This window comes from Papio anubis, chromosome 18 (genome assembly GCF_008728515.1).
Source record: "Papio anubis isolate 15944 chromosome 18, Panubis1.0, whole genome shotgun sequence".
NCBI classification, from domain to species: domain Eukaryota; kingdom Metazoa; phylum Chordata; class Mammalia; order Primates; family Cercopithecidae; genus Papio; species Papio anubis.
Genome location: NC_044993.1, coordinates 49,867,517 through 49,884,038, shown reverse-complemented (window position 1 = coordinate 49,884,038; position 16,522 = coordinate 49,867,517). Strand labels below are relative to the sequence as shown.

Here is a 16,522-nt window from a genome sequence, read left to right as displayed (position 1 = left end):
CCCCCAGGAGAGGGAGGTGAGGGGTGGAGATCTCTCTGCAAAGAAAATACACTTAAAAAATTTCAGCGAGGCGATGCACAGACACCCTGCAACCCAGCTTGTCTCTGCTTATTAGGTGTTCAGAGCGACAATGGTCCCACAGTATTTCAATCCAGGAAACCATGAACTCCGTTAGTGGCAATGCCCCCGAAGAGGCGCAGGTGTGTGCACCTGTGATTAAGTGTGTCGAGGATTAAGTGATTAAGCCTCATCTCTTGGAGCAGAAACTGTTGTCACCTGGTGATGGGACAGAGGGAAAAGCTCTGGGGCTCGGAAACCTGGGGGCTTGTGTCAAAGCTCCACCCATCAGGAGCTTCAAGAGAAGATGGGGGGGGGGGGGGGTGGCTGGAAAGATGGAAGTTGGGATGGAAAGCGGTTGTAGAGAAAGATTCACTCCTGGGCCGAAGGCAGGAGGATATCCCGGGCGAGAGAAGGGAGGGTCGGGGATGGGCTGAGTTGGAGTCCCAGGGGAAAAGCGGAAGCGAGAGCTTCGTCACCCGCTTGCTGTCTTCCAGCTCCCGGTGCGCGGCACCGGCGGCTGGCGTTGGGCTCTACCTCTCTAAAAGTACTGGGGCAAAGGAATGGAGAACACGGCGTCCCGAGCTCCCAAGGGAGGGGAGTACGCGAGGTGGGGTGGGTAACACCCAAGTGAGTGTATGCTGGGGGGCTGGGGGGCACGATCTCCGCTCTCCCGGGTGCCCCAGCCCTAGCGCACGCCTCCGCTCCTGCGCCCCCCTTCGCAGGCGCGCGCGAGGCGCACCCCCCTTCCCTCGGTGGCGCCGGGCGCGCGCCCGGCCCCCTCCTCCTCCCCTCCGCGCGTCTCCTCTCTCCCGGCAGAAAGTTAGCAGCGGGGAAGGAACTCGGGGCTGCAACAGCGCGCGGCGGCGGCGGCAGAGGCTGAAGCAGGAGCCGCAGCGGAGCTGGGGAAGCGGGGGCGCTGCAGACGGAGCAGGTGCCGCCGGCGGGTCCACGCGCCCCCCTCGGTCCCCTTGCCTGAGGCTGAGGGGGGGGCACTGGTGCGGGGGCCACCCGGACTCGGCGGGCAGCCTGGGGCGGGGGGCCATGCGGCCGGGCTCCCCCCTGGCGCAGCGGGACAGCGGCCAGGGCCGGGGGCGCAGCGGCGTCGCTTCATGCAGCCGGGGCGGCTGGGCAGCGGCGGCGGCGGCGGCGGCGGGGGCGGCGGCTGAAACCATGTCCGGGCAGCGCCGGGGGCTGCCGCCGCCGCCGCCGCCGCCGCGAGCCGGGAGCCGCTATGGCCCGGTGGCCCGCACCTCTTCCGCCTCCGCCTCCGCCTCCACCTCTGGCCGCGCCGCCGCCGCCCGGCGCCTCTGCTAAGGGGCCGCCGGCGCGCAAGCTGCTTTTTATGTGCACCTTGTCCCTGTCTGTCACCTACCTGTGCTACAGCCTCCTGGGCGGCTCGGGCTCCCTGCAATTCCCCCTGGCGCTGCAGGAGTCGCCGGGCGCCGCCGCCGAGCCCCCGCCGAGCCCGCCGCCACCCTCTCTGCTGCCTCCCCCCGTGCGCCTCGGCGCCCCCTCGCAGCCACCCGCGCCGCCGCCGCTGGACAACGCGAGCCGCGGGGAGCCGCCCGAGCCCCCCGAGCAGCCCGCCGCTCCCGGGACCGACGGCTGGGGGCTGCCGAGCGGCGGCGGAGGCGCCCGGGACCCCTGGCTCCGGACCCCGCTGGCCCCCAGCGAGATGATCACGGCTCAGAGCGCGCTGCCAGAGAGGGAAGCGCAGGAGTCTAGCACCACCGACGAGGATCTCGCAGGCCGGAGAGCGGCCAACGGGAGCAGCGAGAGGGGCGGCGCCGTCAGCACCCCTGACTATGGGGAGAAGAAGCTGCCACAGGCGCTCATCATCGGGGTCAAGAAAGGAGGGACTCGCGCGCTGCTGGAGGCGATCCGCGTACACCCGGACGTGCGGGCGGTGGGCGTAGAGCCCCACTTCTTCGACAGGAACTACGAAAAGGGGTTGGAGTGGTACAGGTAGGACTCTGGGCTCCGCGGGCTGGTGGAGACGCGTGGGGGAGACGCGGAGGGGAAGCCGCGGCTTTCCACGCCCTTCGAGCATCCAGGCACCGTCCCGAGAGGCCCAAGCCCCCGCGAGGGCTCTGCAAACCCTGGCGGCTTTGCTCAGGGGGATCGGCTGAGAGGGCTGGACTCCAGCGAAAGATCACTTTATTTCAGGGCGAGGAGAGGAGGTGTCACCCTGCCCTGCCTCCCGCGCTCCTCATCCAAGGAGGTGCTGTCTGAATCTGCCCAACTCCCAGCCTGGGAATCCCCAGCCCTCGTGCCTGCTGGGTGTTTCCGAACCCAGGCTCTTGCGGGATTCTGGGATTCTGGGCTGAGGACGCTGAGGAGTGAGACAGGATGGCTAAATTGACTAAGGGGATTTGAGGTCCCCTGCAATCTCTTAAAATCACCCTCACATGCATTTGCGTGGCTGGAATTCAACTTGAGTGTGTTAAGGTCAGAGCAAAATGAATAGGGAACAGTTACAAAGATCATGCTGGCGTTTTGGCTTTCTAGTAAAGAAAGGATGCCTCCCACCTCCATAACTTTCCATCCCCCTTGGCTGAATGAGCACGGAGTTGATTTTGCACCAGAAGCCTCAATGTCTGCATGACAGTTGGTGCCCTGAGAGTTTTTATGCCCCAGACCGTGCCCTGTCTAATCTCCGCCTCCTTCGCAACAGATTGGAGCTTCTGTTTTGTGAGATGTTCATCTCCCTCCTTTCCCACCGTCTGCCGGTGGTGAGAGAAAGGGAGAAGAGAGGACTAGAAAGTTAAGTGCAGGTAAAATAAATTAATACTCCAGCTTTCCTGCCAGCCATAACATTTTAAACGGCACTGGTGCAGATGCCCCAAACGCAAACCTCCTTCGCCTTTGTTTTTTCCTCTTTCTCTCTCTCCTCCTGTTTTATATCTTTCTGGGAAAGAGATCTGCATGGCTGGCTCCATCTCCATTCCATTTCGGTAATTAATTGCGATTGTCAAACAGAAACACAGCCTTTGTCAGCTAAAGTGATGTTATCATCTTAGCAGAGCCAATAGGTAGAATAAAGATTGTTTCCTGACAGGTTGCCTGCCCGTTGAGGGGATGTGCTTTCTAGGTTTAAATTACAGCCTGGGAAAGTTTTAGAAATAACTTAACTTCAGAGATATATAATAAATGTGTGTATTATGATTGATTTCTTCCACTTTAAAAAATATGCCTTACGCTTTAAAAGCTTGAGAGAAGTACACTTAGGCATAAACATTCCAGCACATTACAGAGAAGCAGCAAATGTGTCTGTTAATGTCTTGTCTGTTTCAACAGAGAAAACTAATTGCAGTATTTTAGGAGGCTTCAAACAGCCCTTTCCTATCAAAACATAAAACAGCAAATGCCCAATTTAACTGGAAAATCAGTATTTATAACATCAGAAGCCATGGCTTCCAGTTTGTGATCATAATTAAAAAGGTGTTAGGATGATTAATGCAGCAACAGCAAAATAAAGAAGGGGCATGATGTCTGGGAAGGTTTTAGTTGTTTAATTGCTGGTTGTAGGAATGTTCTGGTTTCTTCTGTGGGGTAGCTTTGGCCTTATGAGGGTAATTGCATTTTTGTTTTTGTTTTTTTCCACTTCTAATTTTAGAATTATGAGAATTGTCAAATGCCCTTTCAGGGAGGCAGAAAGATCAAATCTTTCCAAGATCTGAGGTGGTTGGGTTTGTGGCAGCTGGAAATGGGGGGGGAGGGGTGTTTTATTTGGGTGATTTAAAATAAAGTGAATGAAGGGTGTGTGGTGGAATGTGTATCAGGAAGTCCCATCACCGGGTCTGGAGAGTGTTCTGAATGAGAGAATAGAAGATGCCAGATTTCCTAGATTCCTTTTTGCTGGTGTTAGGAAGAGAAAGTATAGAAACTACCTTGCTTGACGTGGCTCCGGAATATATTATTCCAGCGCTGTGGTATGCCCAGCCTCCTACTCCCAACCAATGCTCGTGGTATTTGGGGCTCGGTGTCAATATTTGGTAGCCACTCACAGAACTGTGAAGGTGAAGCGGTGTGGATAGAACAAGATTCCCCTGATCCTCACTTAAGGGGACCATGTGATGTCTCTGTGTCCTTCATCCCCACCCCAGCATCTAGCCCCGTGGTGCTGATTGAAAGCGTTGGACGGCCGGGTGCGGTGGCTCAAGCCTGTAATCCCAGCACTTTGGGAGGCCGAGACGGGCGGATCACGAGGTCAGGAGATCGAGACCATCCTGGCGAACACGGTGAAACCCCGTCTCTACTAAAAAATACAAAAAACTAGCCGGGCGAGGCGGCGGGCGCCTGCAGTCCCAGCTACTCGGGAGGCTGAGGCAGGAGAATGGCGTAAACTCGGGGGGCGGAGCTTGCAGTGAGCTGAGATCCGGCCACTGCACTCCAGCCCGGGCGACAGAGCCAGACTCCGTCTCAAAAAAAAAAAAAAAAAAAAGAAAGCGTTGGACACAAAATTCTCTTACGAACAAGCTGCCTGCCAATACGTGTCTGTCTAACACAGAGGGAATCATTAGCCCCCCAGCTCTGCTTTTGGGAAGACCAGTTGGACCCACAGGATCTGAGTGTGCTGGGACTGCTTTGGACCGCTCTCTAGCCTTACCACAGACAGCAGTGCTTTGAGGCGTTTGTGAAATTTTCATCAGTTCCATCTATCTCTTCAGACTCCTGTCTCACTCCCGTATAGAAATAGAGGCAGCATTCTCACTGTATGGTAGAAAAGGAAACAGTGGCATTGATTCGGTATCAGATGGCACTGATCAGTGGCATTGATTCCAGTGTCAGAAACTCTTTCTCCTGGTTTCCTAGTCTGACTCTTCATCTTTTAAATGGTGGCATCTCACACCTGTAATCCCAGCACTTTGGGAGGCCGAGGAGGGTGGATCACGAGGTCAGGAGACCGAGACCATCCTGGGTAACACAGTGAAACCCCGTCTCTACTAAAAATACAAAAAATTAGCCGGGCGTGCTGGCGGGCGCCTGTGGTCCCAGCTACTCGGGAGGCTGAGGCAGGAGAATGGCGTGAACCTGGGAGGTGGAGCTTGCAGTGAGCCGAGATTGCGCCACTGCACTCCAGCCTGGGAGTCAGTGAGACTCCGTCTCAAATAAAATAAAATAAAATAAAATAAAATAAAATAAATGGTGGCATCTGTACCTAAACGGTGTAATTCCTTCCTATACCGGGTATGCTAGCTGGAATCTATTGGACTTATTAGAGATCCACGGGTTAATTAAAAGTTTTATTTTTTCCCCTGTTTATTTATTGTTATTTTGTTTAAATGTGCTTCCAGTAGCCTATGAATTCTGTGTGTGTTTCTGGTTTTTGTGTTTTCAGCAAGAGGGAGAGCCAAGAAGAAACTGGGGCTGCTCTCTGCACAGCTGGCTTGGGATTTTCTCATATTCAACTCAACAGCCCTGGCAGGTTCACTTCCTCAGTGTCACTTCAGTTATGTCTAAATCCGGGTTTTGCTTTCCTCCTATGCTGTTGATCTAATGTGGTATAAAAATACATCTGAGATTAGAACGTGTGCATCAGATTTTCAGGGCAAGATAGACTAATGGATTGGGATGCATGTGTTAAAACCTACGAAGAAGCAAGCCTCACTTGGTGAATTGACACAGGCCAGGATTAATAAATCGGGTGAGCTTAAACCCTCCATGCCCTCTTCCCTCTCCCTTTCCAAAAACAGGCAAAGCCACACAGTGCAGTTTTCAGAATGAGCTTATTATAAGCTCTCTAGGCAAAGACTTTAAACTCTTCCGAGGGATAGGACCTTGAGCCAGGCCAACGGGCTGCCACTGCAGATCTCATCAAGGTGACAGAGATGACATGAGCTGTTTTGTCTCTCATGGTTTACAGAGCGTGCGGTAACCGTGACCACTTTACAATGGAAGCCATCCAGCCCCAGGGCAATGGGAAGTGATCTTCCATGGTTTTTGTTTATTTGTTTGTTTGCTTTTTTCATTTTGAGATGGAGTCTTGCTCTGTCACCCGGGCTGGAGTACAGTGGCATGATCTCGGCTCACTGAAACCTCTGCCTCCTGGGTTCAGGCGATTCTCCTGACTCAGCCTCCTGAGTAGCTGGGAGCTCTTCCATGGTTTTAAGTTGTCTTCACTGTCACCCATTCCATTGGCTAGGGGAAAGTAACTCAGGAAAATACTCTACAAAGTCATGCTTATGCTACCCAGAGGAAAATGGTCAGTGTTCAGCAGCATATTTTGCATGTGACAACTGGGGAGAGAATGGAGAAGGATAGAATTTCATTGGTGTTTATTGAGTGCCAGCTATTGTGGCAATTGGTGCTACCTACCATTATAAACCTGTTATTTCATTTGAGGATTGTGATGATATGGTGATATATGTAGCAGCATTTCCGCTTTACAGGTGGCTCCGAGAGGGTAAATGATTAGCTCAGGGTTGCTTGACTATTCAGTGCCTGCGCTGAGATTTGAACCTGCTGTCTAATTTCAAAGTGCTGATGTCTTCCCCTGTACCACACTGCCACACATCAAGTACTAGGAAGCATATATCCTGTGTTCGTTCATTCATTCCTTCAATTATTTAAAAAATATGTACCATATGCCCTGCACTGTATTAGGTACTGGGGATAAAGTGATGAATAAGATAGATGAAGCACCTGTTCTCCTGGAACTAACATTTTAGTAGGAGGGTTGTAGAGACAGCAAACAAAGAGCCAAATGACATGTAATACAAATTCTGGTGGTGATAAAGACTACAAAGAAAAACAAAGTAATGCATGGCCCAGAGCTGTTTTGTCCAGTATGGTAGCTACTGTCTGTCTGTGGCTATTGAATGGGTAAAATGTCCAAATTGAAATGTGCTGTAAGTATAAGATACACAGAATACTAAATTACTCAGTAATTTTAGATTGACTACATGTTGAAATTATACTCAGATCAAGTAAAACGTCTTGCAATTAAGTCCGCCTCTTTTTACCTTTTCAATGTGGCTACTAGAAAATTTAAAATTACACTTGTGACTCACATTATATTTCTGTTGGACAGCACCTGTGTGGTGTAGTGTTTTGTAAAGTTTAGGATCATCTGGGGATCTTGTTAACATGTAGATTCGGATTCAGCCAGTCTGAAGAGGGGCCTGGGAGTCCATATTTCTCTTTCTTGTCCTTTTTTTGAGACAGACTCTTGCTCTGTTGCCAGGTTGGAGTGCAGTGGTGCGATCTCTGCTTCAAGCGATTTGCCTGTCTCAGCCTCCTGAGTAGCTGGGACTACAGGTGTGTGCCACCACACCCAGCCAATTTTTGTATTTTTAGTAGAGACGGAGTTTCACCATGTTGGCCAGGATGGTCTCGATCTCTTGACCTTGTGATCTGCCTGCCTCGGTCTCCCCAAAGTGCTGGGATTAGAGGCGTCAGCCACCGTGCCCAGCTCAGGAGTCCACATTTCTAAAAGGTTACTAGATGCTGCTGCTGCTGCTGCTGCTGCTGTCTGGAGCTCACTTTGAGTAGCAAAGTCCTGGAAAGTAATTGGGGAATGTGTGTGTGCATGTTGGTTATTATTATTAAAAAAAAATTTTTCTTTAAGACAGGAGTCTCACGTTGTTGCCCAGGCTGGTCTCAAACTCCTGGCCTCAAGGAATCCTTTGATCTCAGCCTCCCAAAGTGCTGGGATTATGGGCGTGTACCATGATGCCAGGACAACATACAGGTTATATTAAGTAGGATGATTAGGGAAAAACCTCTCTTTGGAGGTTATGTAAATGGAGTAACAGAGTAAGACCCTTCCGTGTGAAGACCTGGGTGGAGAGGTCTCCACTTGGAGGGAACAGCAAGTGCCAAGGCCCTGGGGTGGAAACAAGCTTCATGGCCCTACGGAATGTTCTTTTATGATTCCAAAAGCACTGTTTTTGTCGCTGGACAAATCTGGGTTCAAAATGTGGCTTTGAGACTTATAAATTGGACGATCTTGGCTGGATAACTTATCTGACATCACTTAGCTTCAGTTGTTTATCTGAGGGTAATTACTTCCTTTTGGACTGTTGGGAGGAATAAATGAAATAATAAAAGTGAATGTATTTTCTAAACAACATGAGTATCCTAGGGCAGATATCCAAATATAGTCTCAACTACTGAATTTGTCCATTTCTCAAACCTTTTTAGTGTCATATATGCTCTCCTTTCTATCACAGCTGTCATAATATTGACCAGATAGTCTGTTACTTGGGATGGTTTGGGAAAACCCAAATAATGATTGGCTTTGCAGTATGCACCTCCTTACCCTTTTAAACCAAAGGTCACATAACTTCAGGGCTCAGGCAGGTCATATGAATGAGCGAGGTAGCTTAGGTGGAGAGAAACTGAAGTGGCTGCCTGTGCTCTGGCTGAAGGGAAAGCCACTGCTGCAGTCCAGCTACTTTTTTTCCAATGTGCAAACGTGGCATTGGGGTTATGAGATCATCCCCTTTGTAAGAGAAACTGGAAATCCGGGTTTTGATTTGAAATCTTTTGATTTTTCATATTGGCAACAGATTTAAGTTTCTTAAAAGCCCAGTGGGGGCCAACATTGTGTGACAAACAAAATACATCTGTGGGCTGGATACAGCCAGCTGGCTACCGGTTTGTGACCTCCTGTTTAAACTCATTTCAGAAAACAACTGGCATGCCCATACCCTGTGTACCCTGTACAGTGGCCAGAATCGTGGCTTACGTGTGCTATTTTAGTGTAGGGCTTTTTCTTTTTCTTCCTTTACAGATTTTGCAACAGCATGGGGGAAATGCCTCCCGGATATATTGCAACAACCACAAAAGCCTGATATAAGCAAGAACATTGAGGCAGAAAAAAGAAAATTCGCGAATACGTTCCTCTCTGTTCTCAATTAACGTTCTCTTGAAACTGGGGAAATTCTCAATTTTTCACTCGTTAATCAGGAGTGCTTGTATTTGATCTTTATTGATAACTTGCACTTATAAAATAGATGATGCTCAGGTGGATTAAGATCATAGATTTAGAAAAATTGGATTCCAGACTTGGCTTTGCCACATACTAGTTTTCTTGGACAACAGGGTTACTTATATTAATCTGTTTCTTAGGTGATGAAGGTGTGTTAACTCCGTAGGGTCCATTCACCTATGAAAAGACTTTGATTCCAAAACACCTTTCTGTATTAGACCCTGCAGAAAGAGGAAGCTATAGAATAGAAGCAACATGGTTTGGAGCACATTTTGTATGTCTGAGCCAGAATCTATTGGACAAATTATTTAATATAACTAAGCCTCAATTTCTCCATCTGCAGAATGAGCTCAATATTACCCGCTGCCAAAGGATTACATGAGGATGATATGAAATGGCTTTCAAAGTGCCTTACGTAGAGCTTGTGACAGATTAAATGTCTCGCTCCTCTTCTTTCTTCTCTCTCCCATTTTTCTCTTCTCTCTTACTCTTCTCCTTCATTTTCCTTCAATGCCTTCCTTTATCCTGAGCATCAGTACTTGGGGCCATCAGTACTGAAGGCCCTAAAGAGAAAGCTGTAATGCATTGTTCATTTGAATATAGTCTTTTATTTCAAGATTATGTCTGAATGAGGGATTTTAAACCCTGAAGCAGCTCTTAAGTAGCTCTCCAGAGAATAATCAGAACCGGATTCCAGAATTTGGTCTATTGTAACTTGAGCTGAAGGAGGAAAAAAGTATGATTTCATGAGCTAACTGAGGCCAGAATTCTCCACAAAAGAAATGGGGTAAGGAGGTGGACAGGCTCTGTGGACTTCCACGCTGACATTCTCTTGAGCCTCCAGTAGGAATGGATGCCACTTGCCCCGGGTAAGTTCAGAGGCATTTAGGATGCCAGGAGCCTGTTTGCCTTTGGTGCTTGTGCAGAACGGAAGGCGTTTGGGAATGCAGGATTGCTCACCAAGACCCTGTGAAACTCTCTGTTTTGAGATTTGGCTGCTTTCACCGGTGTTCTCTAGACATCCTAACATGATTTATTTATTTTTGTTTTTTATTTTTGTAAATCATACCAGGCATTTTCACTTTTAAATCAAGTCGGGAGAGAGGCCTCGAGACTTTAGATGAATGAAAGATTGCTACGGTTGTTTGTCAGAAAATTTTAAGGGTTTTGGCTTTGCATAATGGATGATCTCTCTGGAACGGATTGAACCACCGCCCCGTTAAAGTAATCTCCTGATTTCATTGGTTTTTGCGGTTTAACAAGCTCCTCTATAACTGTCTTGGGGAATTTCATTCTGAAATTATAATTCACTAAGGGAGCTTTTCAACCCATCCTGACATTAATTAAAAGAAGGTGGTTTGCTTTTTTGTTGTTGCTGTTTATACTCACTACTTAGGACTTATTTGCCTTCAAATTTTTTTTCAACCTTAATATTTAAGAATATACAAGGAAACAAAGCAACATGTGAATTAGACAATGTTTTATTCAGTTGCAAATGACAGAAATTGAACTTACACTATTGTAAACAACAAAAAAAAGACGATTGATTGCCTTATGTGATTGAGAAGTCTGTGGATAAGTTGGCTTCAGGAAAAACTGGATCCAGGGGGTCAAATGATGTCACTAAGCCCCTGTCTCTTTCCATTCTTTGCCATGTTTGCCTCTACCTGACTTCATTCTCAGACAGGCTGTCTCACCACAGTTTAGGCAAGATGGTAAGAAGCATTCCTAGACAAACATATTTTATGTTTATTGATCTTTTTGGAAACAGTTTTTCTTAAGAGCTTCTGTAGGAAATTCCTAGAGATGCCTTGGGCCCAGGTTGGGTCCTGTGCCCCATTCCTAAAGCAATATTTGTGTGGGATTCTAATCGGGCCTAGGAGATGTAGCCAGCCCTTTGGCTTGGGGTGGTGGTGAGAGTAGAGAAGCGGGGTTCTCTGTTCTTTATGGTGAAACTGTTCCATGTAACTGCCCTATTGCAGCCACATGAAATAGTTTCCCTATAGAGAAAGAGGGGTTCAAGGGTGCTATTTTTAGAAAAGGGATTAGAGGGATTAGAGAGACTGGAGGAGGTGCAAAGGGTGTCTGGGGACTTGTTATTTAGTTATTAATTCTGTGCAGCTGTTATTTAGTTATTCATTCATGTATTTATTCGTTAAACATGTATTATCAATCATGTGCTATGTGCTGGGCTGAAACATGAACCAATCATGGCCAGTGATCTGAAATAACTCACAGAATGGAGAAATGGACATATAAATGATCACATTGAAAGGTGTTATCAGTCTTGACAGAATGGGATTTATTCTAAGAATGGAAGGATGGTTCAATCTTGGGGAATGTAGTAATGTGATTTATTGTTAATCTGGGCAAATGAGAAAAATCTGTGATTTATTTTATGGATGCTAAAAAGACATCTTATAAAAAGAAATATGTATTTCTGATTTTCAGAACAATCTGCTATTCAAATAGGGTCATACCTAAAGCCAGCATCATCTTTAGTGGTTTAACACTAGAAGCATTTCCACTAAATCCAGAACAAGCCTGAAATGCTCATTATTGTTACTATTATTTAACCATTGTTCAGTAGTTATTAGATAATACAATTAGAAGAGCAAAAGAAGAAAGCGGGGAGGTAGAATTATTACTGTTTGCAAGTAATTTTAACTTTTTCTTTTTGGAAAACCTAAGATTACCAATCTTCCTTTGAATCTACTAGAAATAATAATAGAATTCATTAAGGTGGCTGGTAAGGAAAAAACAATGTAAAATTTATAGATTTCCTATATGCTTATGCCACCCATTGCGAAAATCTAATGGGAAAAAATACTATGTGTATAGAACCAACCAGAGAGACAAAATAACGAGGAATTAATTTAGCAGAAATTGCAAGGGACTTGTAAAAACAAAATATTAATACTCTGCCAAGGGGCGCTGGAGAGGACAGGAGTAAATGGAGAGATATCCTTCTCTAGGGTGGCATTTCTTTCTTTTCCTTCCCGCCTCCTCCCCTTTCCTCTCTCCCTTTTCTTTCCCATTCTTGTTTGTTTGTCTAAGTCATTGCTGCCTAAATTGAGATCAGATGTGTTTGAGGGGGATCTGAAAATACTGTTTATATAAACTTGACCAAAATGTACTTCATATATGGGATTTCCTTACTTTGCACATTTTATTTGACAGAGGAAAGGGTAGCAAAACAACTGTCACTGTTTAGATTCATAAACTATTATAATCCCTTGCAGAGGGGCTTGACTGCCTTACACACCCAATTCAGGGGTAGAAGGACCATGCCCAAGGAGTGGATTAAGAGTTGAGCTGATGGCTCAACTCGACTCTCAAGAGTTGAGTGCGGCAGCTCACACCTGTAACCCCAGCATTTTGGGAGCCCGAGTCAGATGGATCACGAGGTCAAGAGATCGAGACCATCCTAGCCAACATGGTGAAACCCCATCTCTACTAAAAATACAAAAATTAGCTGGGCGTGGTGGCGCATGCCTGTAATCCCAGCTACTCAGGAGGCTGAGGCAGGAGAATCACTTGAACCCGGGAGGTGGAGGTTGCAGTGAGCCGAGATTGTGCCACTACACTCCAGCCAGCCTGGTAACAGAGCGAGAGTCCATCTCAAAAAAAAAAAAAAAAAAAAAAGAGTTGAACTGGTGCACTTTAGTCAGTGTGGATGCACTCATGCTGCCATATAGCAAAAAGCAAATCAGAGACAAACCATGGTTATTTTACGATGGGACAGGGAGATGGAGATTTGGATCCAATGGAATAACAGTCACCGTGATAGTGGCAGCACTGGTGGTAGACGATATTGTATCGTGTGTGCCAGCCTTGGCTCCAAGTGTTGAATTCCTTCAGGCTTCACTGGCACCTCGTGAGGTAGGCACTGATATTACCCACGCCTTACAGGCGAGGGAACTGAGGCATGGTGCTGGTAAGTCACTCGCTCAAACTGTGGAGTTAGGATTCAAACCCAGGTGTGTGGCCTCAAACATACGTTCTTCACTTTGTTTGTCTCAGAGCTCATTTCCACTGGACGTGGTGTCTTCCAGCCTCATGGGAGTAAATAATAAGCGTCAGCATTTCCCTGCTTTTGAGTTCCAGTGTGCAGATGGACAGGCTGCTGTAGGAGGCTTGCCCTCACAGCAAACAGTGGAAGTGGTTTTCTTTCTGTTCAGGGACTATGCCAAGCTCATTCCCACTTTAGGGCCATTTTATTCTCGTTTCCCTCCTCCTGGAATATTCTGTCCCCAGATCCCTAAACTACTGGTATCTCCTTATCTTTCCTTTAGATGTTGGCTGAAATTTCAGCTCCTCAAAAAGGCCTTTCCTGACTACCTAATTTAGATAACTTCTTCCACTTCTGAGTTTGTTAGGCTGTTTTATTTTCTCCAGCACATCTATTGCTCTCCAAAGTTATCCTCATTACTTATCGCCTCCTCCCTAGAAGGTAAACTGCATAGGACCAGAAGTCGATCTTGTCCATTTTGTTTCGAGCCAGAGCCCAGAACAGTGCCTGGCAGAGAGTAGACGCTCAATACCTGGTGATTTATTAATCACCAACGGTGAATCAGTGAATTCATGAACAAAAAGAGTACCTTGTATGTACAATACTCCAGGCTTCTGGAAAGAAAGAACCCTCACCTTTCTTGGGAAGTCTAGCTAAGAATTGTTTCTCAGCTTTTTCACATACTCTTTTTTTTGCAAGACTATTTTAGGTGCAGAAAGAGAAACCCACTCAAATAAGCTGTGTGGGCTAGCTAGTCTCCCCCAGAGGTTCCCATAGCACACAACATTATTTCATTTATTCCTCACAGTGGCCTCATAAAGTAGATGTTTTCATACAGAGAGATTGAGACTTTAGAAGGGCAAGTGACATTCCTGAGGTCCCACAGCAGGATGTCCTGAGCTGGATGTCTTACTTATTTATTTATTTATTTTTAGAGACAGCATCCCACTCTGTTGCCCAGCCTGGAGTACAGTGGCATGATCATAGCTCACTGCAGCTTTGAGCTCCTGGGCTCAAGTGATTCTCCTGCCTCTAGTAGCTGGACTATATAGGTGCACCACTATGCCTGGTTAATTAAAAAAAAAATTGCTTTGGGAGGCCAAAGCAGGTGGATCACCTGAGGTCAGGAGTTTGAGACCAGCCTGGCCAACATGATGAGACCCCGTCTCTACTAAAAACACAAAAAATTAGCCAGACGTGGTGACAGGCGCCTGTAATCCCAGCTACTTGGGAGGCTGAGGCAGGAGAATCGCTTGAACCCAGGAGGCGGAGGTTGCAGTGAGCTGAGATCATGCCATTGCACTCCAGCCTGGGCAACAAGAGCAAAACTCTGTCTCCAAAAAATAGAATAGAATAGAATAGAATAGAATAGAATAGAATAGAATAGGATACGATACGATACGATACGATACGATACGATACGATACGATACGATAGTAGAGAAGACGTCTTGCTGTGTTGGTTGCCCAGGCTAGTCTCAAACTCCTGCACCCAAATAATGCTACTGCCAAGGCTTGCCTAAGTGCTGGGATTACTTGTGAGCTACCGCACCTGGCCTCGGGTGCCTTCCTAGCATTCCTGGTCTGTGTTGCTGTAGCAAAGTTGTAGGAGATGAGCACAGATTATTCCTGATAGGCCATTGTGCTCTCTGAGTAGTTGGATCGTCTTTCTCTGGATGTATTATCAAAAGTATCTAATTGCCATGTAATAATCAGTCCATGACACAGAGGCCCCCCTGTTTGACTCGTGTTACCTTCTATAGGTGTAAGCACACCATTCCCTCCAGGTTAAAGCTTCTGCAGAGGGTTAGAGATTTGGGAGCCCCTGGAGATGAGGAAATATTTGAGTCAAACTACCTGGGCACCTCTGTCATAGGACAGTTTGATTGCTTGGAGCTATGTGGCATTTTGAAAAGGAAGCTGGGCCGGGTGCGGTGGCTCATGCCTGTAATCCCAGCACTTTGGGAGGCCGAGGCAGGCAGATCACAAGGTCAGGAGGTTGAGACCATCTGGCTAACATGGTGAAACCCCATCTCTACTAAAAATACAAAAAATTAGCCGAATGTGGTGGCGGGTGCCTGTAGTCCCAGCTACTGGGGAGGCTGCAGCAGGAGAATTGCTTGAACCCAGAGGCAGAGGTTGCAGCGAGCTGAGATCGTACCACTGCACTGCAGCCTGGTGACAAAGCCAGACTCTGTCTCAAAAAAAAAAAAAAAAAAAGAAAGAAAGAAAAGGAAGCTGAAGCTGGAATCGGAAATTAAGAATTTCAGTCTGAGTTTTGCACCTTCCTTGTTTTGTGTGCATAGAGTAGTGTTTAGAGCCTTTGTTTTCTCATCTCTAAAATGGGAATAACAAATCTCTACTAACTCCACAGTGATTTTGCAGGTAACAATCTCTACTAACTCCACAGTGATTTTGCAGGGGTGGAAGAGTGACTGTGTGTTGGGATCGACTTCGTCTACACACGTTTGTTGTTAGTAATCCATGCACGTTTTCATGAATTCCCCCAGGTTATTGGTTTTCTGGAATGTTGCACTCCAGGGAGTACCTGAAATACAGGACAAGCACTCTTATCATAAAGTTAGATTAAGAGGTTTAATTTACAGAAACTATTTTATAGCATAGATATCAAACGTTCTCAGGGCAGACTGCCTAAAGATCTGGAGAATTTCTGTACAATTTCAGACTGTGTAACTGTTTCCCAGGTTGGTGTATTAACTTTCTACCTTCTAGTTGCCTGCCTAAACTGCTTTCTTTTTTCTTTTTTTTTAATACTTTTTATTTTTATTTTTTTAATTTTACTTTAAGTTCTGGGATACATGTGCAGAACGTGCAGGTTTGTTATGTAGGTATACATGTGCCATGGTGGTTTGCTGCACCCATCAACCCATCATCTAGGTTTTAAGCCCAGAATGCACTAGGTATTTGTCCTAATGCTCTCTCTCTCATTGCTCCCTACCCGCCGACAGGCCCCGGTGTGTGATGTTCCCCTCCCTGTGTCCATGTATTCTCATTGTTCAACCCTCACTTATGAGTGAGAACGTGCGGTGGCCTAACCTGCTTTCTAACCCTCTGTACTAGGCAGAATAATGACCTCCCTGACATGCCCACATCCTAATCCCTGGAACCTGCAAATATGTTAGAGTAGCTAGCAAAGGGGAATCAGGTTGCAGATGGAACGAAGATTGCGAACCAACTGACTTTAAATGGGAGATTGTCTTGAATTATTTGGATGGAGCCAGTGTAATTCCAAGGAATTGTATACAGAAGGCTTCTCTTACCCACAGTTTCACTTTCTGAGGTTTCAGTTACCCATGGTTAACTGCGCTCTGCAAATATTAATGGAAAATTTCAGAAATAAATGTTCACAGGTTTTAAGTTGCCCACCATTCTGAGTAGTGTGGTGACATCTCGCGCAGTCCCGCTCTGTGCCACCTAGGATGTGAATTATTCCTTTGTCCAGCTGTCCAGCATGTGCACCCTGTAGACTCTGCCCATCCATGAGTCACTCTGCAG

The 16,522-nt window shown here is 46.9% G+C and overlaps 1 protein-coding gene across 1 annotated transcript in view; it reads left to right on the top strand.

Moving 5' to 3' along the window:
* Positions 1 to 849: 849 nt before the first annotated feature.
* The window catches only part of HS3ST4 (heparan sulfate-glucosamine 3-sulfotransferase 4), a 441,230-nt gene continuing 425,557 nt past the window's right edge, over positions 850 to 16,522 (top strand). The window contains exon 1 of the mRNA XM_003916700.4: positions 850 to 2,025. Coding sequence (XP_003916749.1) covers positions 1,292 to 2,025 — 734 coding nt within the window. The 5' untranslated portion in view covers positions 850 to 1,291. The remainder of the gene's footprint in view (positions 2,026 to 16,522) is intronic.